The 16,790-nt window shown below is 37.1% G+C and overlaps 1 protein-coding gene across 1 annotated transcript in view; it reads right to left on the minus strand.

The window, feature by feature from the left end:
- Window positions 1-1,561: 1,561 nt before the first annotated feature.
- COL21A1 (collagen type XXI alpha 1 chain) overlaps window positions 1,562-16,790 on the minus strand; it is a 185,979-nt gene continuing 170,750 nt past the window's right edge. The window contains exons 21-30 of the mRNA XM_060021357.1: window positions 15,418-15,471; window positions 13,732-13,803; window positions 12,014-12,049; window positions 9,247-9,291; window positions 6,525-6,557; window positions 5,797-5,943; window positions 5,653-5,707; window positions 4,945-5,145; window positions 4,058-4,135; window positions 1,562-2,724 (exon numbers count right to left, since the gene is read on the minus strand). Coding sequence (XP_059877340.1) covers window positions 2,537-2,724; window positions 4,058-4,135; window positions 4,945-5,145; window positions 5,653-5,707; window positions 5,797-5,943; window positions 6,525-6,557; window positions 9,247-9,291; window positions 12,014-12,049; window positions 13,732-13,803; window positions 15,418-15,471 — 909 coding nt within the window. The 3' untranslated portion in view covers window positions 1,562-2,536. The remainder of the gene's footprint in view (window positions 2,725-4,057; window positions 4,136-4,944; window positions 5,146-5,652; window positions 5,708-5,796; window positions 5,944-6,524; window positions 6,558-9,246; window positions 9,292-12,013; window positions 12,050-13,731; window positions 13,804-15,417; window positions 15,472-16,790) is intronic.

The raw sequence follows: 16,790 nt of genomic DNA on the forward strand, positions 1-16,790 counted from the left end.
CTATTTCTCTTTTGAAATAAGTTCATTTGTACCATTTTTGTCTTTCTCTGTCTGGCTTACTTTACTTAGTATGATAATTCCTGGCTCTTAAATCATTGCCTTATCACTGTGTGCTCACGTGGTCTTTTGTCATATGTGTGCATGTGGAGAAAGAGGGATTTCCCTCTTCCTCCTTTTATAAAGCCACCAATCATATAGGATTAGTATGCCATCCTTACGACCTTATTTAACCTTCATCACAGTCTAAAAGCCCTACCTCCAAACAGGATCCCATGAGGGTTAAGGCTTCAATATATGAATTTGGGAGGAATACAATTTAGTCCATAGCATCACCCTATACATTTCTATAGCACTTTCTCCTTTCTTAGAATGTATAGCAATCACCTGTTTTCCTACCTGTGCCTCATTAGACATGAGTGTCCTCAGGCCAGACCACATGACTATGTCACCATTGTATCCCTGGCCCAGTCCCAGGCGTTACATGGCCATGTGAAACAGAGCAGGACCCTGTGGGGCTCCTGGGCATGGAAGGCTTTCTGTCCCCCATCTCTTGTTTGTAGGGAATAGACTCCAGCCTCCATGACCTTCCCTGAGTTCCAAAGGACAGGTTCAAACAGTTGCTAATCAGGGTAGGGAGGGGGATATAGAGACAAGGGAGGAGCAGTCAAGAAACAATAGTGCAGCCTTGGGGCAGGGTCACCTTAAGAGATACACATAACAATGTCTTTGAGCTCTTTACAGAACTAAAACTCCCAATAAATGGGATATGTCAGCATTCTTCATTCCAGAGAAGACTCCCCTAAGGCCAGATTAAAGGAACCAGAGAAGCTCATCAAGAGGCCAGATTAAAGGAGTGTAGGCCCTGCACATACCCTAACCTTATCAGCAACCCCACCTTTGAATCATTGCTATAAAATTCTCACTAAATCCTCCCAAGTTGGGACACATAGTTTTTCAGGGCATAAGCCTGTTGTGTCCACCTTTGCCTGGCAAAGCAATAAAGCTATTTTTTTCTACTTCATCCAAAACTCTGTCTCTGAGATTCGATTTGGCACCAGTACATAGAGACCAAGTTTTCAGCATCACATGTGCTCAAAGCTGGTCGAATGAACAAGGGGCAGAAGGAAGTTCCTATTCTGCCCCTTCACCAGGTCTACCAGGAAATGCTATAATTACCAGGAGTAAGTTGGTCAGGTCTAACAAATATCTGGGGCTTTGCTGGAGACAGAACATCAAAACAAGCCTTAAGCTAATTCAGCTGCTTAATGTATGGGCTTCAGTCGCCTCCAAGGTTCTCATCAAAGTCACAGAAGGACACGTCATCAGTTAAGCTAAACTCTGATTACCAGCCATTCCTGGGCCAGGAAGCAGATGCTGTACCCATCTAGGTGAGGAGCACCCAACCCAATTTCTAAGTTCTTATTTCATATGAATCAGTGATTTAAAAATAAGGTAAATAATTTAATAAATTATACCCATTGAATAAATGACCATGTCAAATGGATAATATACTCAAGAATCAGTTAAAATTAAGTATAAAAAAAGACACTGCATTCAGGCCTGTTCAAAACTTTATTGTACTTTGAATAATAAGCAAAGTAACAAAATTTAGAGCATGATAAAGATGGAATATCTCAAATTATGTTCCTTACAAAAGCATTAAGTACAGTACACAAAGACTGTTTATAATATTTTAAAGTCTGCTAAAAATATCAAGACATCCTAGGATTTGTGGAGTTACCTTTCCTGTCAACTAGAGCATTGATTCCCACTAGCTTTGCTACAATAAAAGTTAACATATATGAATGTACACATGTAATAACTGAAATGGAAAATGAAGGCATGCAACAAACATTCCAATTACTAAGCAAGTATGAAGAAGAAAGTCTTTTTGGTATTTCTGAACTTACCATTCCTTTGAACATATCAACCAGGTCCAGTGAAACTTTTTTTCCAGAATGTTCAGAGGTGATATTCAAAACACTGAACAACCCCAACAGTCCATCACCACTGTCTGGTAAGCACAGACACTGGAGTAAGGGCTGATATGGCAATACGGTCTGTTCCCAAACTGAATATCAGCCCTGATCTCATCTCCCATGTCCAGATGCACGTTTGGACTAATGTAGAAGTGTGAGCTATGAGCTATGAAACATGAAATTCACACAGACAGGAAGTTGAACTCAAATACTCTGCTGCATGGAGGCTGAATGTGAAATTTTTCACAGTGACTGAAACTGACTGGCTGACAGGCAATGGTGTTTTTTTATATTTGACTTTGACTAAAATGAATGGACTTACAAGAAACCCTTGAGATTTAGTTAATGCTACTAATCTAAAGGCTCTGAAGAACTGAGGAGCCTTTAAAATCGGTATATGTGACCTTTTCTATATTTTTCATTAAGGAAAGAAACAATAATAAAAACACCGAGGTACATGAGTTTCTTTTCAAGGGATTACTGTTGTTATCTTCCTGAGATGCAAAGACCACAAAAGAAGAGCACCATGCCTAGGCTGCTGAATGAGGCATCAGACACTAATAGTTTGGTCCTTTTCTAAAGGGATCTCTTCTGACAATGACACTAAAACACAGTGATGGATCACAGATGCCCGGGGGTCCTGGCTGCCCTTGGATTCCAGGTTTTCCGTGGTCTCCGTCTTTGCCGGGGAGACCTGGGTCTCCCGGAGGACCTTCTTTGCTTATTCCAGGGGGGCCCTCTGGACCTAGGATGGGACATTAGCAATACATGAACAGATGAGTTTGGTTTTGTTGCTGACACAGCTGAATCTGCAAAACATGTAAACTGGTAAAAAGACTCCCTTGAAACTTTTACGTATTTGCACTAAGGTGAAAAGAGGAGGTATCCTCTTGCTAATTCTATACACCTTCCATTTTGAAAAGAACTATCCAAAAGTAATTTTTGTAAAACTAGGCCAAGCTATGTTAATATGCAATCATGCTGCGGCTGAAGACACAGAGCTAACATTCTAATATTTCAATTTGTGGATTGTCCAAACTATTTCTTCCTCTCAGCTTATCTTTTGCCAATATTATTATAAATTGCCAAAATTATTATAAATATATCAGTAAGCTAAAACTCTAATAAAGCCACTTTTGTGCCATATTTGTAGTCAAAATGACTATTTCCATTATATACATATATATATATATTTTAGTTTCCACAAGGAAACACATTGTCATTACCATAGTATACTAGTAATCAATACACAGAGGTATTATAACACTAATTTGTGAACCATACTTAGTTCAATTAGCATGTTCAAAAAAAGAAAAATTAACTCAAGATATTGGCCTTTTAAAGTTGATGACCCAAAATAACAAAAACAAAATATTTAGGTTTAGGGATGGAGCAGAGTGGACTGGGCACTTTCTACCACTAATACTTCCTGCTACTACTACTACTAAACATTTATTCAGCACTAAGCTACAATTGTAGGTGTTGTTCAAAATGCTTTACATACAAAGTATTAAATCATTTGATCCACCCAAAAGCCTTGAGCAGTAATAACATCTAAAATAATAATGATAGTACACATTTATTGAAAACATAACTTTTTCATGCACTGTTCTGATAGCATGACATGTATTAATTCATTTAATCTTCCACCAATGTCATGATGCAAAAGACATCTCATCACTATTTTACAAATGAGGAAACTGACACACGGATAAGTTAAATAATGCAGCTAGCAGAGGCTGGCTTACAAGTCCATCTCAGCATTATTCTGCTTCCCTGAGAATCATAAAGATTAAAGGTGATATACACTAGGTAGGCCTGGGCAACTTGGAACCATCTGAGAACTATTCTAAGGAGTGGTATTCTAAGGAGTCTAAATGATAAGTGAGAGAGAATCCTGAATGATTAATGGATATAATATAGGATAAAACTTCTAGTAGGTAGAGCTCAATGTGTTGAATGTGAATCACTCAAAAAAGGAAACGAAAGTCTTGGTTTCAAATCTTTGGACAGAGATTTATGATGATTTTCTTAACGTAAAATGTGCAGCAACACTTATGAGCATCATCAGTTCATACCTGGGGGACCAGGAGGACCTTGTACTCCAGGGTACCCAAGCCCTTGGCTCCCCTTTGCCCCATTTCGTCCTGGTAAGCCTGCAGAGTGTCAGAGAGGGGAGTAAGCTTACTTTTCCCATAAAATCACTTCCTCCTAGATTGTTTCTTTCAAAGCTGTTAATACACACATTAAAAGAAAAATAAATCTTTAAAAATTAGCCAGCCACCTATTTACTATTGTTAACAGGACACAGAATTTTTGAAGCGAAACTTTATAAAATGATCAGTGGTCTAGCAAAACTTAATGAAGATTAAATATTAAGAAAGGAAAATGGTTTGGAATTATTAGCTCTTTTTGTTACTCATACTTGTTCTTTTATTACTTTGATGAAACATCTAAATTGTTCCTATAATATTAAATTAAAAGGAAAGAATTATCAACCAACATTTCACATAAATATTCAAAAACAAAGAGCAGTAAGTTGTGGGCTATTAGGAAGTTTGGTCGCAAAACATCATTTTTCTTATAGAAATTTATAGAAAACAATTTTGAATATGGTTACAGAAGTAACCAAAGTCAAAATAAAGGAAATGGTGTCTGTGATGTTCTATTTAAAGACCTAATTAGACTCAACCAAAATTTCTAAGTACATTGTCAACATTTTCTGATTTACAGGTTCACATGCTTCATAACGTTGACCTCTCTCTTGACTTTAGGATATTCTTTCATGAAATAGAATGATTGTTCTTTAACTCAGTTGACAAATTATTTAAAGACTTAGGGATAGAAAAATTTTTTGTCTTCAAGAAAACAAACAGGAACTCTTGCCTGTTAAATAAGTTTAGGATGTGAATACAAAAAATACCCTTTTCCGTTATTTATTTGCTTACACATACAAACTAAGTACCTTTTAATCCTTTGGCACCTGGGCGTCCCGGAGCTCCCATTAATCCAGGAACACCATCTCTTCCTGGCAAACCAGGGAATCCTCGGGGACCTTCTGGGCCCATGGGACCAGGTGGCCCAGGAATACCAGGAGAGCCACGCTGGGACTGGCAGTGATCACAACTCTGAATTCTTCCACTTTGAAGTAAGACAGGTAGCTGGGCTTAAAAGCAAAGAAACCCCATCCCTTATGTTTAAATGGTGAATGGGCATTAATAATATCACTCATATTTTTTCTAAATTTACAGATACATATCTCTTGGCCAATAATTTCACTTCTAGAAATTTAACTATGGAAATATCCATTGCTCTGTGCAATAATTTTATTGTGGCAATTGCTTCAAGTAAGGGAAAAAAGGAAGTGCCCCTGTAAAAGAAACTGGTAAATTAAATTATAGATGTCATATTATCAATAAAATTACCAGAATTATGTCAGGGAAGAAAATTTAATCAATGGTGAAATAATGATAAATTGCTTTATTAAAAAGATTACAAAGGGTACATATAATATTTTACCTTTATAAAAATACTTATCTGGAAAATAAAAACGAGAGGTTGATAAATGTCCTTTATTTTCTTCATCTTACTTATATCTTTTATAATTTCTACAAAGAATTTGTATTACTTTTGAAATTTGAAAGTTATCAAAATCTCTATGTTGGAGACTTACCTCTTAATACATCAGTGCAAACTTGTCGAATAAACTGTTCTGAAAATTCTCTCCCCTGCATCAAATTATTAAGGGTTATAACATTGACATACCAAGTAAAAAGCAACAGAAATATGAAAACTGTGAAAGAAGCAGAATACATACGGGCTTCCCATCTAGTCCTGGGGGTCCCTGAGGACCTGCTTCCCCGGGTTGCCCCTGGGGACCCGTAGGCCCCATCAGACCATTCACTCCAGATTCTCCTTTGGGTCCAGTGGCACCTCTGGCACCAGGCTCTCCCTTTTCACCTCTCTAAAAACAAAAGAAATCTTCAAAAGTTCTATTTAAATATTTCAGAAGGTATAAATGCATCATAAAAGTCTTAAGGATATGGATATGAAAATATATAAACATATATCTAAGTTATATAGGAAATTGTTGGGAAACACTGTAATTGATCAGGAAGGAAATTTCATATTATATTAAACTGTCATTTATCCATCCATCCAACCCTACAAATAACCACTACCTAGTACATATATTGATTAAGCAATATGCATAGTGCCAGAGATACAATGATGAACGTGACACAGTCTTGTCCCCAAGGAGTTTAAATCCTAGAGAGATAGATGTAGAAATACACAATATTCTTCATTGAGAAACATGCAGAAAAACTTAGCTCCTAATTTAGAAGAAGAATCAATATTACTGGCAAATATGTAACATTTCATACCTAATTCAGTGAATCTACATATTCTGAAAATCTCTATTTAGGAACTACTAAAGAACATGAAAGATATTTTCTGTTTGTGATGTCAATAGCTACATTTATACAGTATTAAAAATCAAGCCATGAGGACTGAACAGACAGCATAATACATGAAGAAACATACCTCTCCTTTTGTACCATGATGGCCTTGAATTCCCTTTGAAAATTAATAGGGAAAAAATAAATAAATAAGTAAATGTGCAAGCTACAGTACTAGCAATGTGGCATGCACCCTTTACCACACATTTAATCAAACTTTAATTTTCAGTTTGGATCTATGTTCATCGGTGATATTGGCATGTAGTTTTCTTTCTTTGTAACATCTTTTTCTGGTTTTGGTATCAGGGTGATGGTGGCCTCGTAGAGTGAGTTTGGGTGTGTGTTCCTCCCTCTGCTATATTTGTAGTGAGGTGGATGGACCTAGAGTCTGTCATACAGAGTGAAGTAAGTCAGAAAGAGAAAAACAAATACTGTATGCTAACACATATATATGGAATCTAAGAAAAAAGAAATGCTCATGAAGAACCTAGGGGCAAGACAGGAATAAAGACGCAGACCTACTAGAGAATGGACTTGAGTATATGGGGAGGGGGAGGGGTAAGCTGGGACAAAGTGAGAGAGTGGCATGGACATATATACATTACCAAACGTAAAATAGATAGCTGGTGGGAAACAGCCACATAGCACAGGGAGATCAGCTCCGTGCTTTGTGACCACCTAGAGGGGTGGGATAGGGAGGGTGGGAGGGGGAAACAAGAGGGAGGAGATATGGGGATATATGTATATGTATAGCTGATTCACTTTGCTATAAAGCAGAAACTAACACACCATTGTAAAGCAATTATACTCCAATAAAGATGTATAAAAAACGTCGATCAGCAAGTAAAACACTCTCTGTAAGGCCATTCTTTAAATATGGAAGTTTCTGAAGAAATGCAGGGGTTTCTACCAGACAGAATATTACAAATGGAGCCAGAGTAAGAGGAAAGATAAAATAGTAAGCTCTCTGGACTAGAACCAAATGAGAGCTAAAACTGAAAACAGCTGTCATCTGAGAATCCACTAAGATGATTTCATGAGGGAAACATTCGCTTGGACCCCATTCACAATGTGAACGCCAGAAAAATCACACACGTGCAGCCCTTGGTAGGACGACAGTTAACTAGGACTTTGTTTACTTTGAGAGATTGGGACAACTATTCAGCTGTTGAGAGGCAATGGCTGTCCTGCTCCCCCACCCCCACCCCGCCCCCTGCCATTCTCCCTGTAGACTCAGTTCCTGGTGGTGGAAAACGCAGCTTCCAACACACCCAGGACAGAAGCTTTCTAGGGAACCCAAATCCTGCCTTGGGGGAGCAGACTTCCTCTTTTCCTTGAGAAGTGAGATAAAAGAAAACAAGTTAGGGGAAACTTGCAGAGAGTGTCATCTGTCAGTCAGTGAGCTAACCAAGTTGTGAACTCAAAATCCAAAGAAAATATCCTTCTATCAGAGAGTTACTGTGAATAACAATTTGGGGTAAAACGCCTGGGTTGTGGAGGGTGATGGATGAAGGGGTGAGGGTCCTCCTATGAGTAGAGCTGTTTAAAGATGCTGTGTGATTAACGCAGGGAAACAGAGCAGGTCAGAGGGGAATAGGGACAGAGCTGACTGTCACCCAGTGGTGTGAGTGGAGTGAAGGGACAGGAAAATGAAGACCTTTTGTATTGCACATAACTGTATGCAGGCAAACTCTGTCCATTTCTCCTTTCAGTGATCCTTGCTCTGAAGTTCACTTCTAAGTTCTCAACTTTTTGACATGTAACACTCACCCTCCATATTACACAACCTTGGGGCCATGTGCTTTCAAAGACTGCTCCCTACACCAATGGTCTCCCCCATTCCTCCAAGTGAGGGACCCAGAGACCCCTGTCCTTGGAGCCATCACCTCACAGTTCTATCCCCCTACCTCCAGAGTCAGTGTAATCACTGAATCTTTCTCCCACCCACACTCCCTAATCAGTTGGATGCTTTTCTTTTTTTTTCTTTTTTTTTGCGGTACGCGGGCCTCCCACTGCTGTGGCCTCTCCTGTTGCGGAGTACAGGCTCCGGACGCGCAGGCTCAGCAGCCATGGCTCACAGGCCTAGCCGCTCTGCGGCATGTGGGATCTTCCCGGACCGGGGCACGAACCCGTGTCCCCTGCATTGGCAGGCAGACTCTCAACCACTGCGCCACCAGGGAAGCCCAGCTGGATGCTTTTATTTGTCCAATATGGCTCTGACTGAACCTACATGCCACTTGGCAATCTCACCGAAACATGGCTTCATGAGGAGAGTTTAGTCAAGGAAGAAGCAAGGCAATCTTATTATGTATCTACTGCATAACACAGTTCTTCAAGATGGCATTTTAATTCATCTCTAGTGTAGTAAATTATATCTTTGAACAAACTAGAGAGAAACAAGGACATTCCTTCACTATGTATGGCCTCAACTACTCACATTTCAAGGAGAAAATCAAAACTCAACAGTAGGTACAGAGATGCTGCCATGTATGGTTGCCTTGGGCCAATACTACTCCAAGAAATGGGTGGAACTGTCTACCTTTAGTCATTTACTTGGTCAGAAGAAAGCATTGAAAATCAAGTTTCACAGCCACTGAGAGTATCAGCATGGGAAAATGAAAATATAAATCAAAAGATTAAAGTTGTGATCACCATCACCACTAGAATTCTCATCCTTGGGCACTTAGAATGCACTTAGAATGCAGGCTACATCTCCCCTTCTCCCCACCCATTTTTATTTGCAAGTAACCCTCTCTCAGGGGGTTCATTATGTGATTCATTATTTCATTTTCCATAAAAAAAAATACCTGTGGCCCTGGAATCCCTGGTCTTCCATTCTCTCCCTTTTGACCCTTTAAAATTGAATAAATGTTATTCATTAGTTTGCACACATATGATGCAATCACATATACAACACAAACTATGTACTGTGCTGTCATCTAGAAGAAAGGTCACAAGAGCAGTGATGCAAATATGTAAAATGATGTAAGAGAAGAAAAAAAGAAGTGAGAGGAACGTCAACCTAATCTTACAGCTAAAATGGATAAAGACAAGGAATGAACTACTGACTTTGGGGAACATGTAAATAATGTTAGACAGTTGAGGATGTTCTGCTGAGTCCATGTTCACAGCATGAAAATAATTTAAAAATCCAGTGGCTGTGGTCATTTTCTTAATTTCAATGACATTATTCATGTTCGGTGTTGATTATACACATGGAGGGCAAGAAGATCACTTGAAAGACATTTTTAAACTAAAAATATACTGTAAAATACATTTTGAATGAAAATCTTTAAATTAGGACAAATAGAGAAAAAATTAATAAAGATATAAACACATTTGTCCATTCAATTAATATTTTGGGACATCCTCCTTGTATAAGACATTGGGCCAGACCCTGATACTCTACTATTTCATCCCTATGTTGAACAGGATAATTAGCAGTTTCTAGCAAAACATACACCTAGATACACAATCAATTAAAGATCTAGTGACTGAAATTGTAAATCACTCCTGCATAGAGGTTTTTTCATTTACTTACTTACATCAATGAATTCCCAGGGGCCCTATTTGCTGTAGGGACACTGTTGCAGTGTCCCCATGTTGCCTTCAAGTTGCTTACTGTGTGGTGCAAAAGCTAAGCAATTAATCTCTTTAATAAGCAGTTAAATTCTAAATTTCAAAGTGCTAAGATACTAAACCTTAACTGTTCTCAACACATAAACAAACTAACGTGACATGATAAAGGTGTTAGCTAACCTTACAGTAGTAATCATATTGCAATATATAAATTGCACCTTGTACACCTTAAACTTACACAATGGTATATGTTAATTATATCACCTTAAACTTGTACACCTTAAACTCGTACACCTTAAACTTACACCTTGTACACCTTAAACTTATACATTATTATATATTAACATTGTGCCCTGTATACCTTAAACTTATACAATGTTATATGTTAATTATATCAATAAAAATATATACAACTAAATTCTATTGGAATTCTATTAAAAAAGAATAATGAAAATACGGTCGATAAGGATGCAGTGTATAATTATATATCTGGAATGGATACTACTGGGACATACGGTGGGGCATCTGATAAAGAGGGTAGGAAAAATGACTCCACCTTGAGTGCAGCCCTCAGGGATGTGTAAGTGGTACCCAACTCGAGAAGACGGGGGTGTGGCAGGGAGAGAAGACACAGGACAGAGGTGTATAATTTCTTCCAGCTAAAGCAGCAGGGCAGGAGCAGATAATAGTGGGTAGACTGGCAAAGAGATAAGACTAAAGAAGATTCAGTCCAACAAGGAGGCACTTTATGGGCTGGACTTTATCTTGAAATGTGTGTGGAGCATCACTGAAGGACTCCTAAGCAGTTGTGTAACTTAGTTACTGATGCTGGTAAAAGTGTGGGGGGAAGGGGTAGACTGAACTCAAGGAGACCAGTTAGGATATTACAGTCACCCAGGACCCATGACAAGAAATGGTCAGGACAGTGGGATGGGGGGAAGGGGCTTAGTTCAAGTTTCATTGTCTGAAACAGTGTTCAGACTGTGACCTTAGCAGATTTTGATGCTATTATTACCTAAATTTGAAATTTCCTTTTATGCCACCAGATATTCTGGAGCTTTCAAAGTTCTGCGAATTTTGCAAAGTGTTTTACGTAGCAAGACTCAGCCACTATAGCTGAACTTTTTTTTTTTTTTTGGCCACACCGCACAGCATGTGGGGATCTTAGTTCCCGACCAGGGATAAAACCTGTGCTCCCTGCATTGGGAGCACAGATTCTTAACCACTGGACCATCAGGGAAACCCCTATAGCTGAGCTTGGTAATCTTAAAAACATCATTAAAGTACTGTCTGGACACTTGATTTGTAATTGATGATTGGAAAAGTCTTACATTTCTAGAACTTAAAAGACTGAAAGACCAACAGATATAGTTTATTCCTGATCAGTGTCACTGATTCAGCCAGCGGCGTCCTACTCACGGGTCAGGCTTCAGTTAATGAAAAAACCATCTGAGGGCCACTCAGACTGAGGTGAAACTGTCCTCATCTCCCAAAGCTGTAGCATAGTTCTCCTCTTTGCCTTTGTTGCTAAGCCACCCAAAACCAAACGTCCTTCTAAATCTCCCTAGATTTCCTCAGCCTGATCTAATTTTCTGGTATAACTCTCCTTCTGTTTATTAGTTTGAATATGTTTTATATACAGTGTTAACAGTTTCTTATCAAATTTATTTATGCCATAAGCCATGTCAAATCATTTGTGGAAACCAACACACCATAAAATATGTAAATAAATATATATTACAAGCATGTGATAAAATCCGTATGTTATTTTGTTGAATCGCTTGGTTCCCAAGTTTCCTACAATAGTGGTGTAGTGACGAATGTTAAAGTTAGATTTGATGTGTTTTGAGAAATTTAGTAAAATGAGAAAGCTGGGATTTAACAGATATTGACAGTAAAACAGGAAGGAGCTGGAAAAGCCATGTAAGAATTAAAAAGAATGAAGCCCTGAGTTTTTTTGCCAAGCCAAAAAAATAAAATAAGCCAGTAACATACCTGAATGCCCTTTTCGCCTTGATTTCCTTTGTCCCCCTGCAAAAAGGCCGTCTAATATGTATCATAATGTCATATATTCTGTATCCTTTCAAATAAACATGCTTTTCTTCTGCCAAGAAAAATATATGGTCTCATGCAAATTCGACAAGTGCCTTATAAACAAAAGTTGACTCCAACATGATATTTGAGAAGAGAGTAAAAACACATTATGTCAAGATGATGTTCTAAATGAATACTTTCTTGTGCTCTTACATTCAAAAGAAAATTAACTACAATTTCTATTTTATAAGGAAGAAGAAAACTTTTCTATATTGATCACAATCTGAAGTTAAACAAAGAGAGGACTATATTTTGACAAATCTCGTTTTATGAAATCAAACTGAAAAGTCTTCTACTATTAAGCTAATAATGGCCACAAATTTATAGGAAAAAATGAAATAAAACAATGTTGAAAAAGTATTTTAGAAAACATACGCTTCAAAAATTAACTTTTGGGGGGAAATTCATATTCCATAATATTGTTTCCTGGAATTTCTCAGCTAGAAGAGATGTTTGAAACCAACTAGTTCAGTGTCTTTGTTCTTATAATGTACCCACAGATCAGGAAAGGTAAGCATTTGCCCAAGGTTGAACTTGGACGCTCTTTCCAAATTTCCTTTCTACCATCCTATCCAAACATAAAGAGTAGAGTTTTGTGTTTACAGCGAATAAAATACAGATTTTCTTTTAACTGGCAGGTTTCTGAACAAGGAAATTCTCTAAATCCAAACATATTCACAGTAGTTTACTTAATATTCACTGATGGTCTAACACTTAATTGCTGCTGTGAGGGTCATTCCTGTGTCAGCAAGTACTGCCTGCCGCTCATCAGGGCAAAAGGGATCACACTAGGTACAGTAATCTAGGGGCTGAGCAGATAATACATGAGGGATAGAAAAAATGAAATGGTAGAAAAAGTGAAAGAGCAAGGAATACAAAGATGGAGACATAACAGTTTGTATCCTTTGCAGAAAAAAAGCCAACACATCCACTCTTAACCTGAACTGTATATATCTGCAGGGGCATGGACTTCTTTGACAGGTGGGCAGTCAGTTCTTGCTCAAAGACTTCAAGCCAACAATAATATTTGTATAGATACAGCTCAGAGTTCTTTACTTAACAGGAGAGAGAGAGAACCCAAAGTGATGCTGTTTTATCTCACCAAAACATTTTATATGAATATATATGTTTTGTATTTTAAAGTCCTTAAATTAATTTTAAGTGAACTATTATGTAATATAACTGTTTCACAGATAGGAATGCCATGGTCAAGCATTCTGGCTGTAATTTTTATTGTTTCAGACTTTTGCCCCAGTTTTGGTAAGAGTGATATTCACATTTTGGTAAGAGTGCCTCACATGGAATACTTTCCCTAAAAAGTTCTTGACACATCTGGATTGACCACAGAACAATCTGAATTTACAATATATTATTTAATTGTACGTTTATATTTTTTGATCTGTCTCTTCGAAGATCCTCATCTAGGAGACAGTACCTATGTGGGGACATGAAAGGTGCCACAGCTCTTAGCATGAGGTTGAACACATTATATGTACACCAAATACATAGGTCAGCTCATCACTGAATGCATAATTGGCCCTTCTACACTATGAGCACAAAAAGAAAACTTACATGGTAATAGCTGATTAACATTGAATTATATGTCCTAAATATCATACCTTTTTCCCTTGAATTCCAGGTAAACCCAGGTATCCTGGTTCTCCTGGCAGACCCACTGCTCCTGGTTCTCCCTAAGTAGCACAGAATTCAGATGAAGATCACAGGCTTACTGCTTGTGAAAAACCCCACTGTTTTTATCTCTATATACATCTCAAATTGAAAACTGATAGTTAAAAATTTTGTTAGAGTTATTACTATAGAAATAGTAAAGAATAGTAAAGTTCACTGAAGTCCCAATAAAACTTCTTATATTTTTTCCTATCTTTGCTAGTTAAGAAATCCTGAGATCATATCATATTTTAAAATTTTATAAACATTTGTTATTTTTATTATATTTATAATGTCAACAGTAAATAATAAAGCAGTGAAAATAATAAACACAGGTATCTCTCTTTGTATTTACTAATACTTTCCCATCCTCTTGAAATTGCTTTTTCTCATAATCCTCCTTTAAAAAGACTTATTTTATTGTTACAAAACTGGTAAGTAAATAGAAGTAATAAAATTATTGAAAATCTCATTACCCACTATTTTTATTTGGTTATATACTTTTCCCTCTACCTCTCACAAACACATACACAACTTAGATACTAAAACGTGCTGTGTATGCATAACTTAAGTAAACATAATCATTTACTTCAAAATATATTAATATTTTGAGTTCTTTATATGCCATTATGTTTTTTTAAATTTTAAATTACAGAATAGTATTCAACTATATTGATTTACCATATTTAATAAAATTTCTATTGTTAAACATTCATTTTCACAGTTTTTATTTTTATAAATAATATTGGGGTGAACACCCTTGTAGTTAGATATGCAAATTTATGATTTTTACTTTATATATATGGAATATTATTTTCTTAGACATAAATTCCTGAGCTGTTTTCAGAACAAGGAATAGTCCATAAGTTATCTTAACTCAATTTTTCTACTCCCTATCATGTCATAGGGATTATTTCCTTTTTTAAAAGAGACTTACAATGTGAAAGTATATGATGATGATGTATCAACAATATTTAGGTTAAAATTGTAAGAGATAGGACATGCTCCTGAATATGCTTCATGGAGTTTTGGTTTTGCTTTATTTGCTTTACCATTAGTCCCAAACTCTGTCATATTAAATAAAAACAACTCTCTTCTGTAGAAACTAAGTTCTGTTCTCTTTGCTCACTGTGAGCTGTTGAATATTACTCTAGATTTTTAAAGGCTAGAAGAGAATTGAAAATCTGATTGAAATAAACATCAACTATTTGGTTTGGAGGAAACTGGTAAAGGCAACTGTGACTCCCAGACTGAAAATAAAGTCCCATCAATCAGCAAACAAAGAAACGGCACCACCAGGGGAGACACGCACTCATTCAGCCACATAAGAGCGTGATATTCTCTGAACCAGAGAAGATGTTCATATTAGCATCCAAATTTTACTAGTTCTAGAAAAACCAAACTAAAGCATATTTCATGCCTTTATTACCTAAACTATGATAAAATATCCAAAAAACAGAAATGAAATTGGCCCACATTCACCACTGGCTTTCAGGTACCCTAATTTTATGTTAAAAGGTAATCCTTCATTTCATCAATCTTTTCTTAAGGGATACAAATGTTAATCTCATCAAATAATGAGAGGAACTCATACTTCTTTGAAAACATTTCCAAATGCTTCAAAACAAATTAATTACCTTGAGCCCAGAAGCCCCAGGCAGCCCTTGAAGTCCAGGTTCACCTTTATTTCCCTGTCAATGCATCAAAGCCATTTGAAATTTTTTGAATTTAGTCATCACCATATATCTGATACAGACACTTAAGGGAATACACTTTAAACAACTTTTGCCTTTTCAGCTTTCCAATTGTTTGAAATATAGAATCTATATGTGAAGCCTACTTATTAAGAAAAACTCTTTTAAGCAGGGAAGTGAGTCCGCATATTTATAAAGCTTTCTACCAGCCTGTTTGATGCTGGCAGCTCGAAGTAAAAAGAGAGATTCCAATCTTTAGGGACTGGCACTAATTAGCTAGGTCTTTGTGCTGCACAAGCCAGACCCATGTATCTTAATAGCATCTTCTAGGCTGGAAATCTTCATCTTTCTCTGTTTTGCTTTCTCTGTATGACTCATTTTCAGTATGCAACTGAAAAAAGAAAATTAGCCTCAAATGCACTTTTGAGTGGCTTTTGGAAGAAGCATGAATCAGAAAACTTTTAGTTTGCGTTCTTTTTCAGGATTCCAGTGCAGTCCTTGCTAACAGACATTTGGAAAGCAAGACCAAGTTGTCAGAGCAAAGAATGTAAGATAGGAAAAGAGGATTGGTTATAAAAGACAACCTGCCTCCTGGATCATCAGGAGAGATTGTCAGTGGTGGTTCTGGCTTTCAAATATACTTGGACACCTGAAATCACAACCTAATCAATGTCTGGCAAAAACCTATAATTAAAGAGGTTGGTGTGATACCTAGAAGTGGGGGGCGATGATCACCCAGAGCCAGGTCAGGCTCACTGATCAGTAAAGGGAACCACTTTCATTCTCAGCTCACGTTGAGAACCACGTGAGCATACTATTTGGACTTAATTAAAGCATTTAGCACATAAAAGCATGATTATACCATAGAACAATGGTTCCTTAAATTTTCTAATTTTACAAATGATTAAGCTGAAACTCAGAGGTGACAGGACTTACCAAAAGCTACATGACCTGATTATGTTAATATACCCTGATGTTATTTAGATAATATTTTATAAAACTGGAATATGATAGGGTAAAACAGACTTATAAATGGTTCAACAGCTATTTTACAAAGAGGTATTATAATCTAAATTGGAAGTTTTCTAAAGATCTACCACAGAATTTCAGCCTCATCCCTGCCTTGCTTAACAAGCTTTTTTAGTCTTACTCTTGAATTTATATCAATTGTTACTGAAGGCATAGTTCACAAATATATTAGTTGACAAAACCAGAGGGTTTTGTCAACTAACATAGAGGCAAGTAAACTATGGCCTGTGGGCTAAGTCAGCCCAATGCCTCCTTTTGTAAATAAACTTGTACGAAACACAGGCACA

This window comes from Delphinus delphis, chromosome 10, assembly GCF_949987515.2.
Source record: "Delphinus delphis chromosome 10, mDelDel1.2, whole genome shotgun sequence".
Lineage (NCBI taxonomy): Eukaryota > Metazoa > Chordata > Mammalia > Artiodactyla > Delphinidae > Delphinus > Delphinus delphis.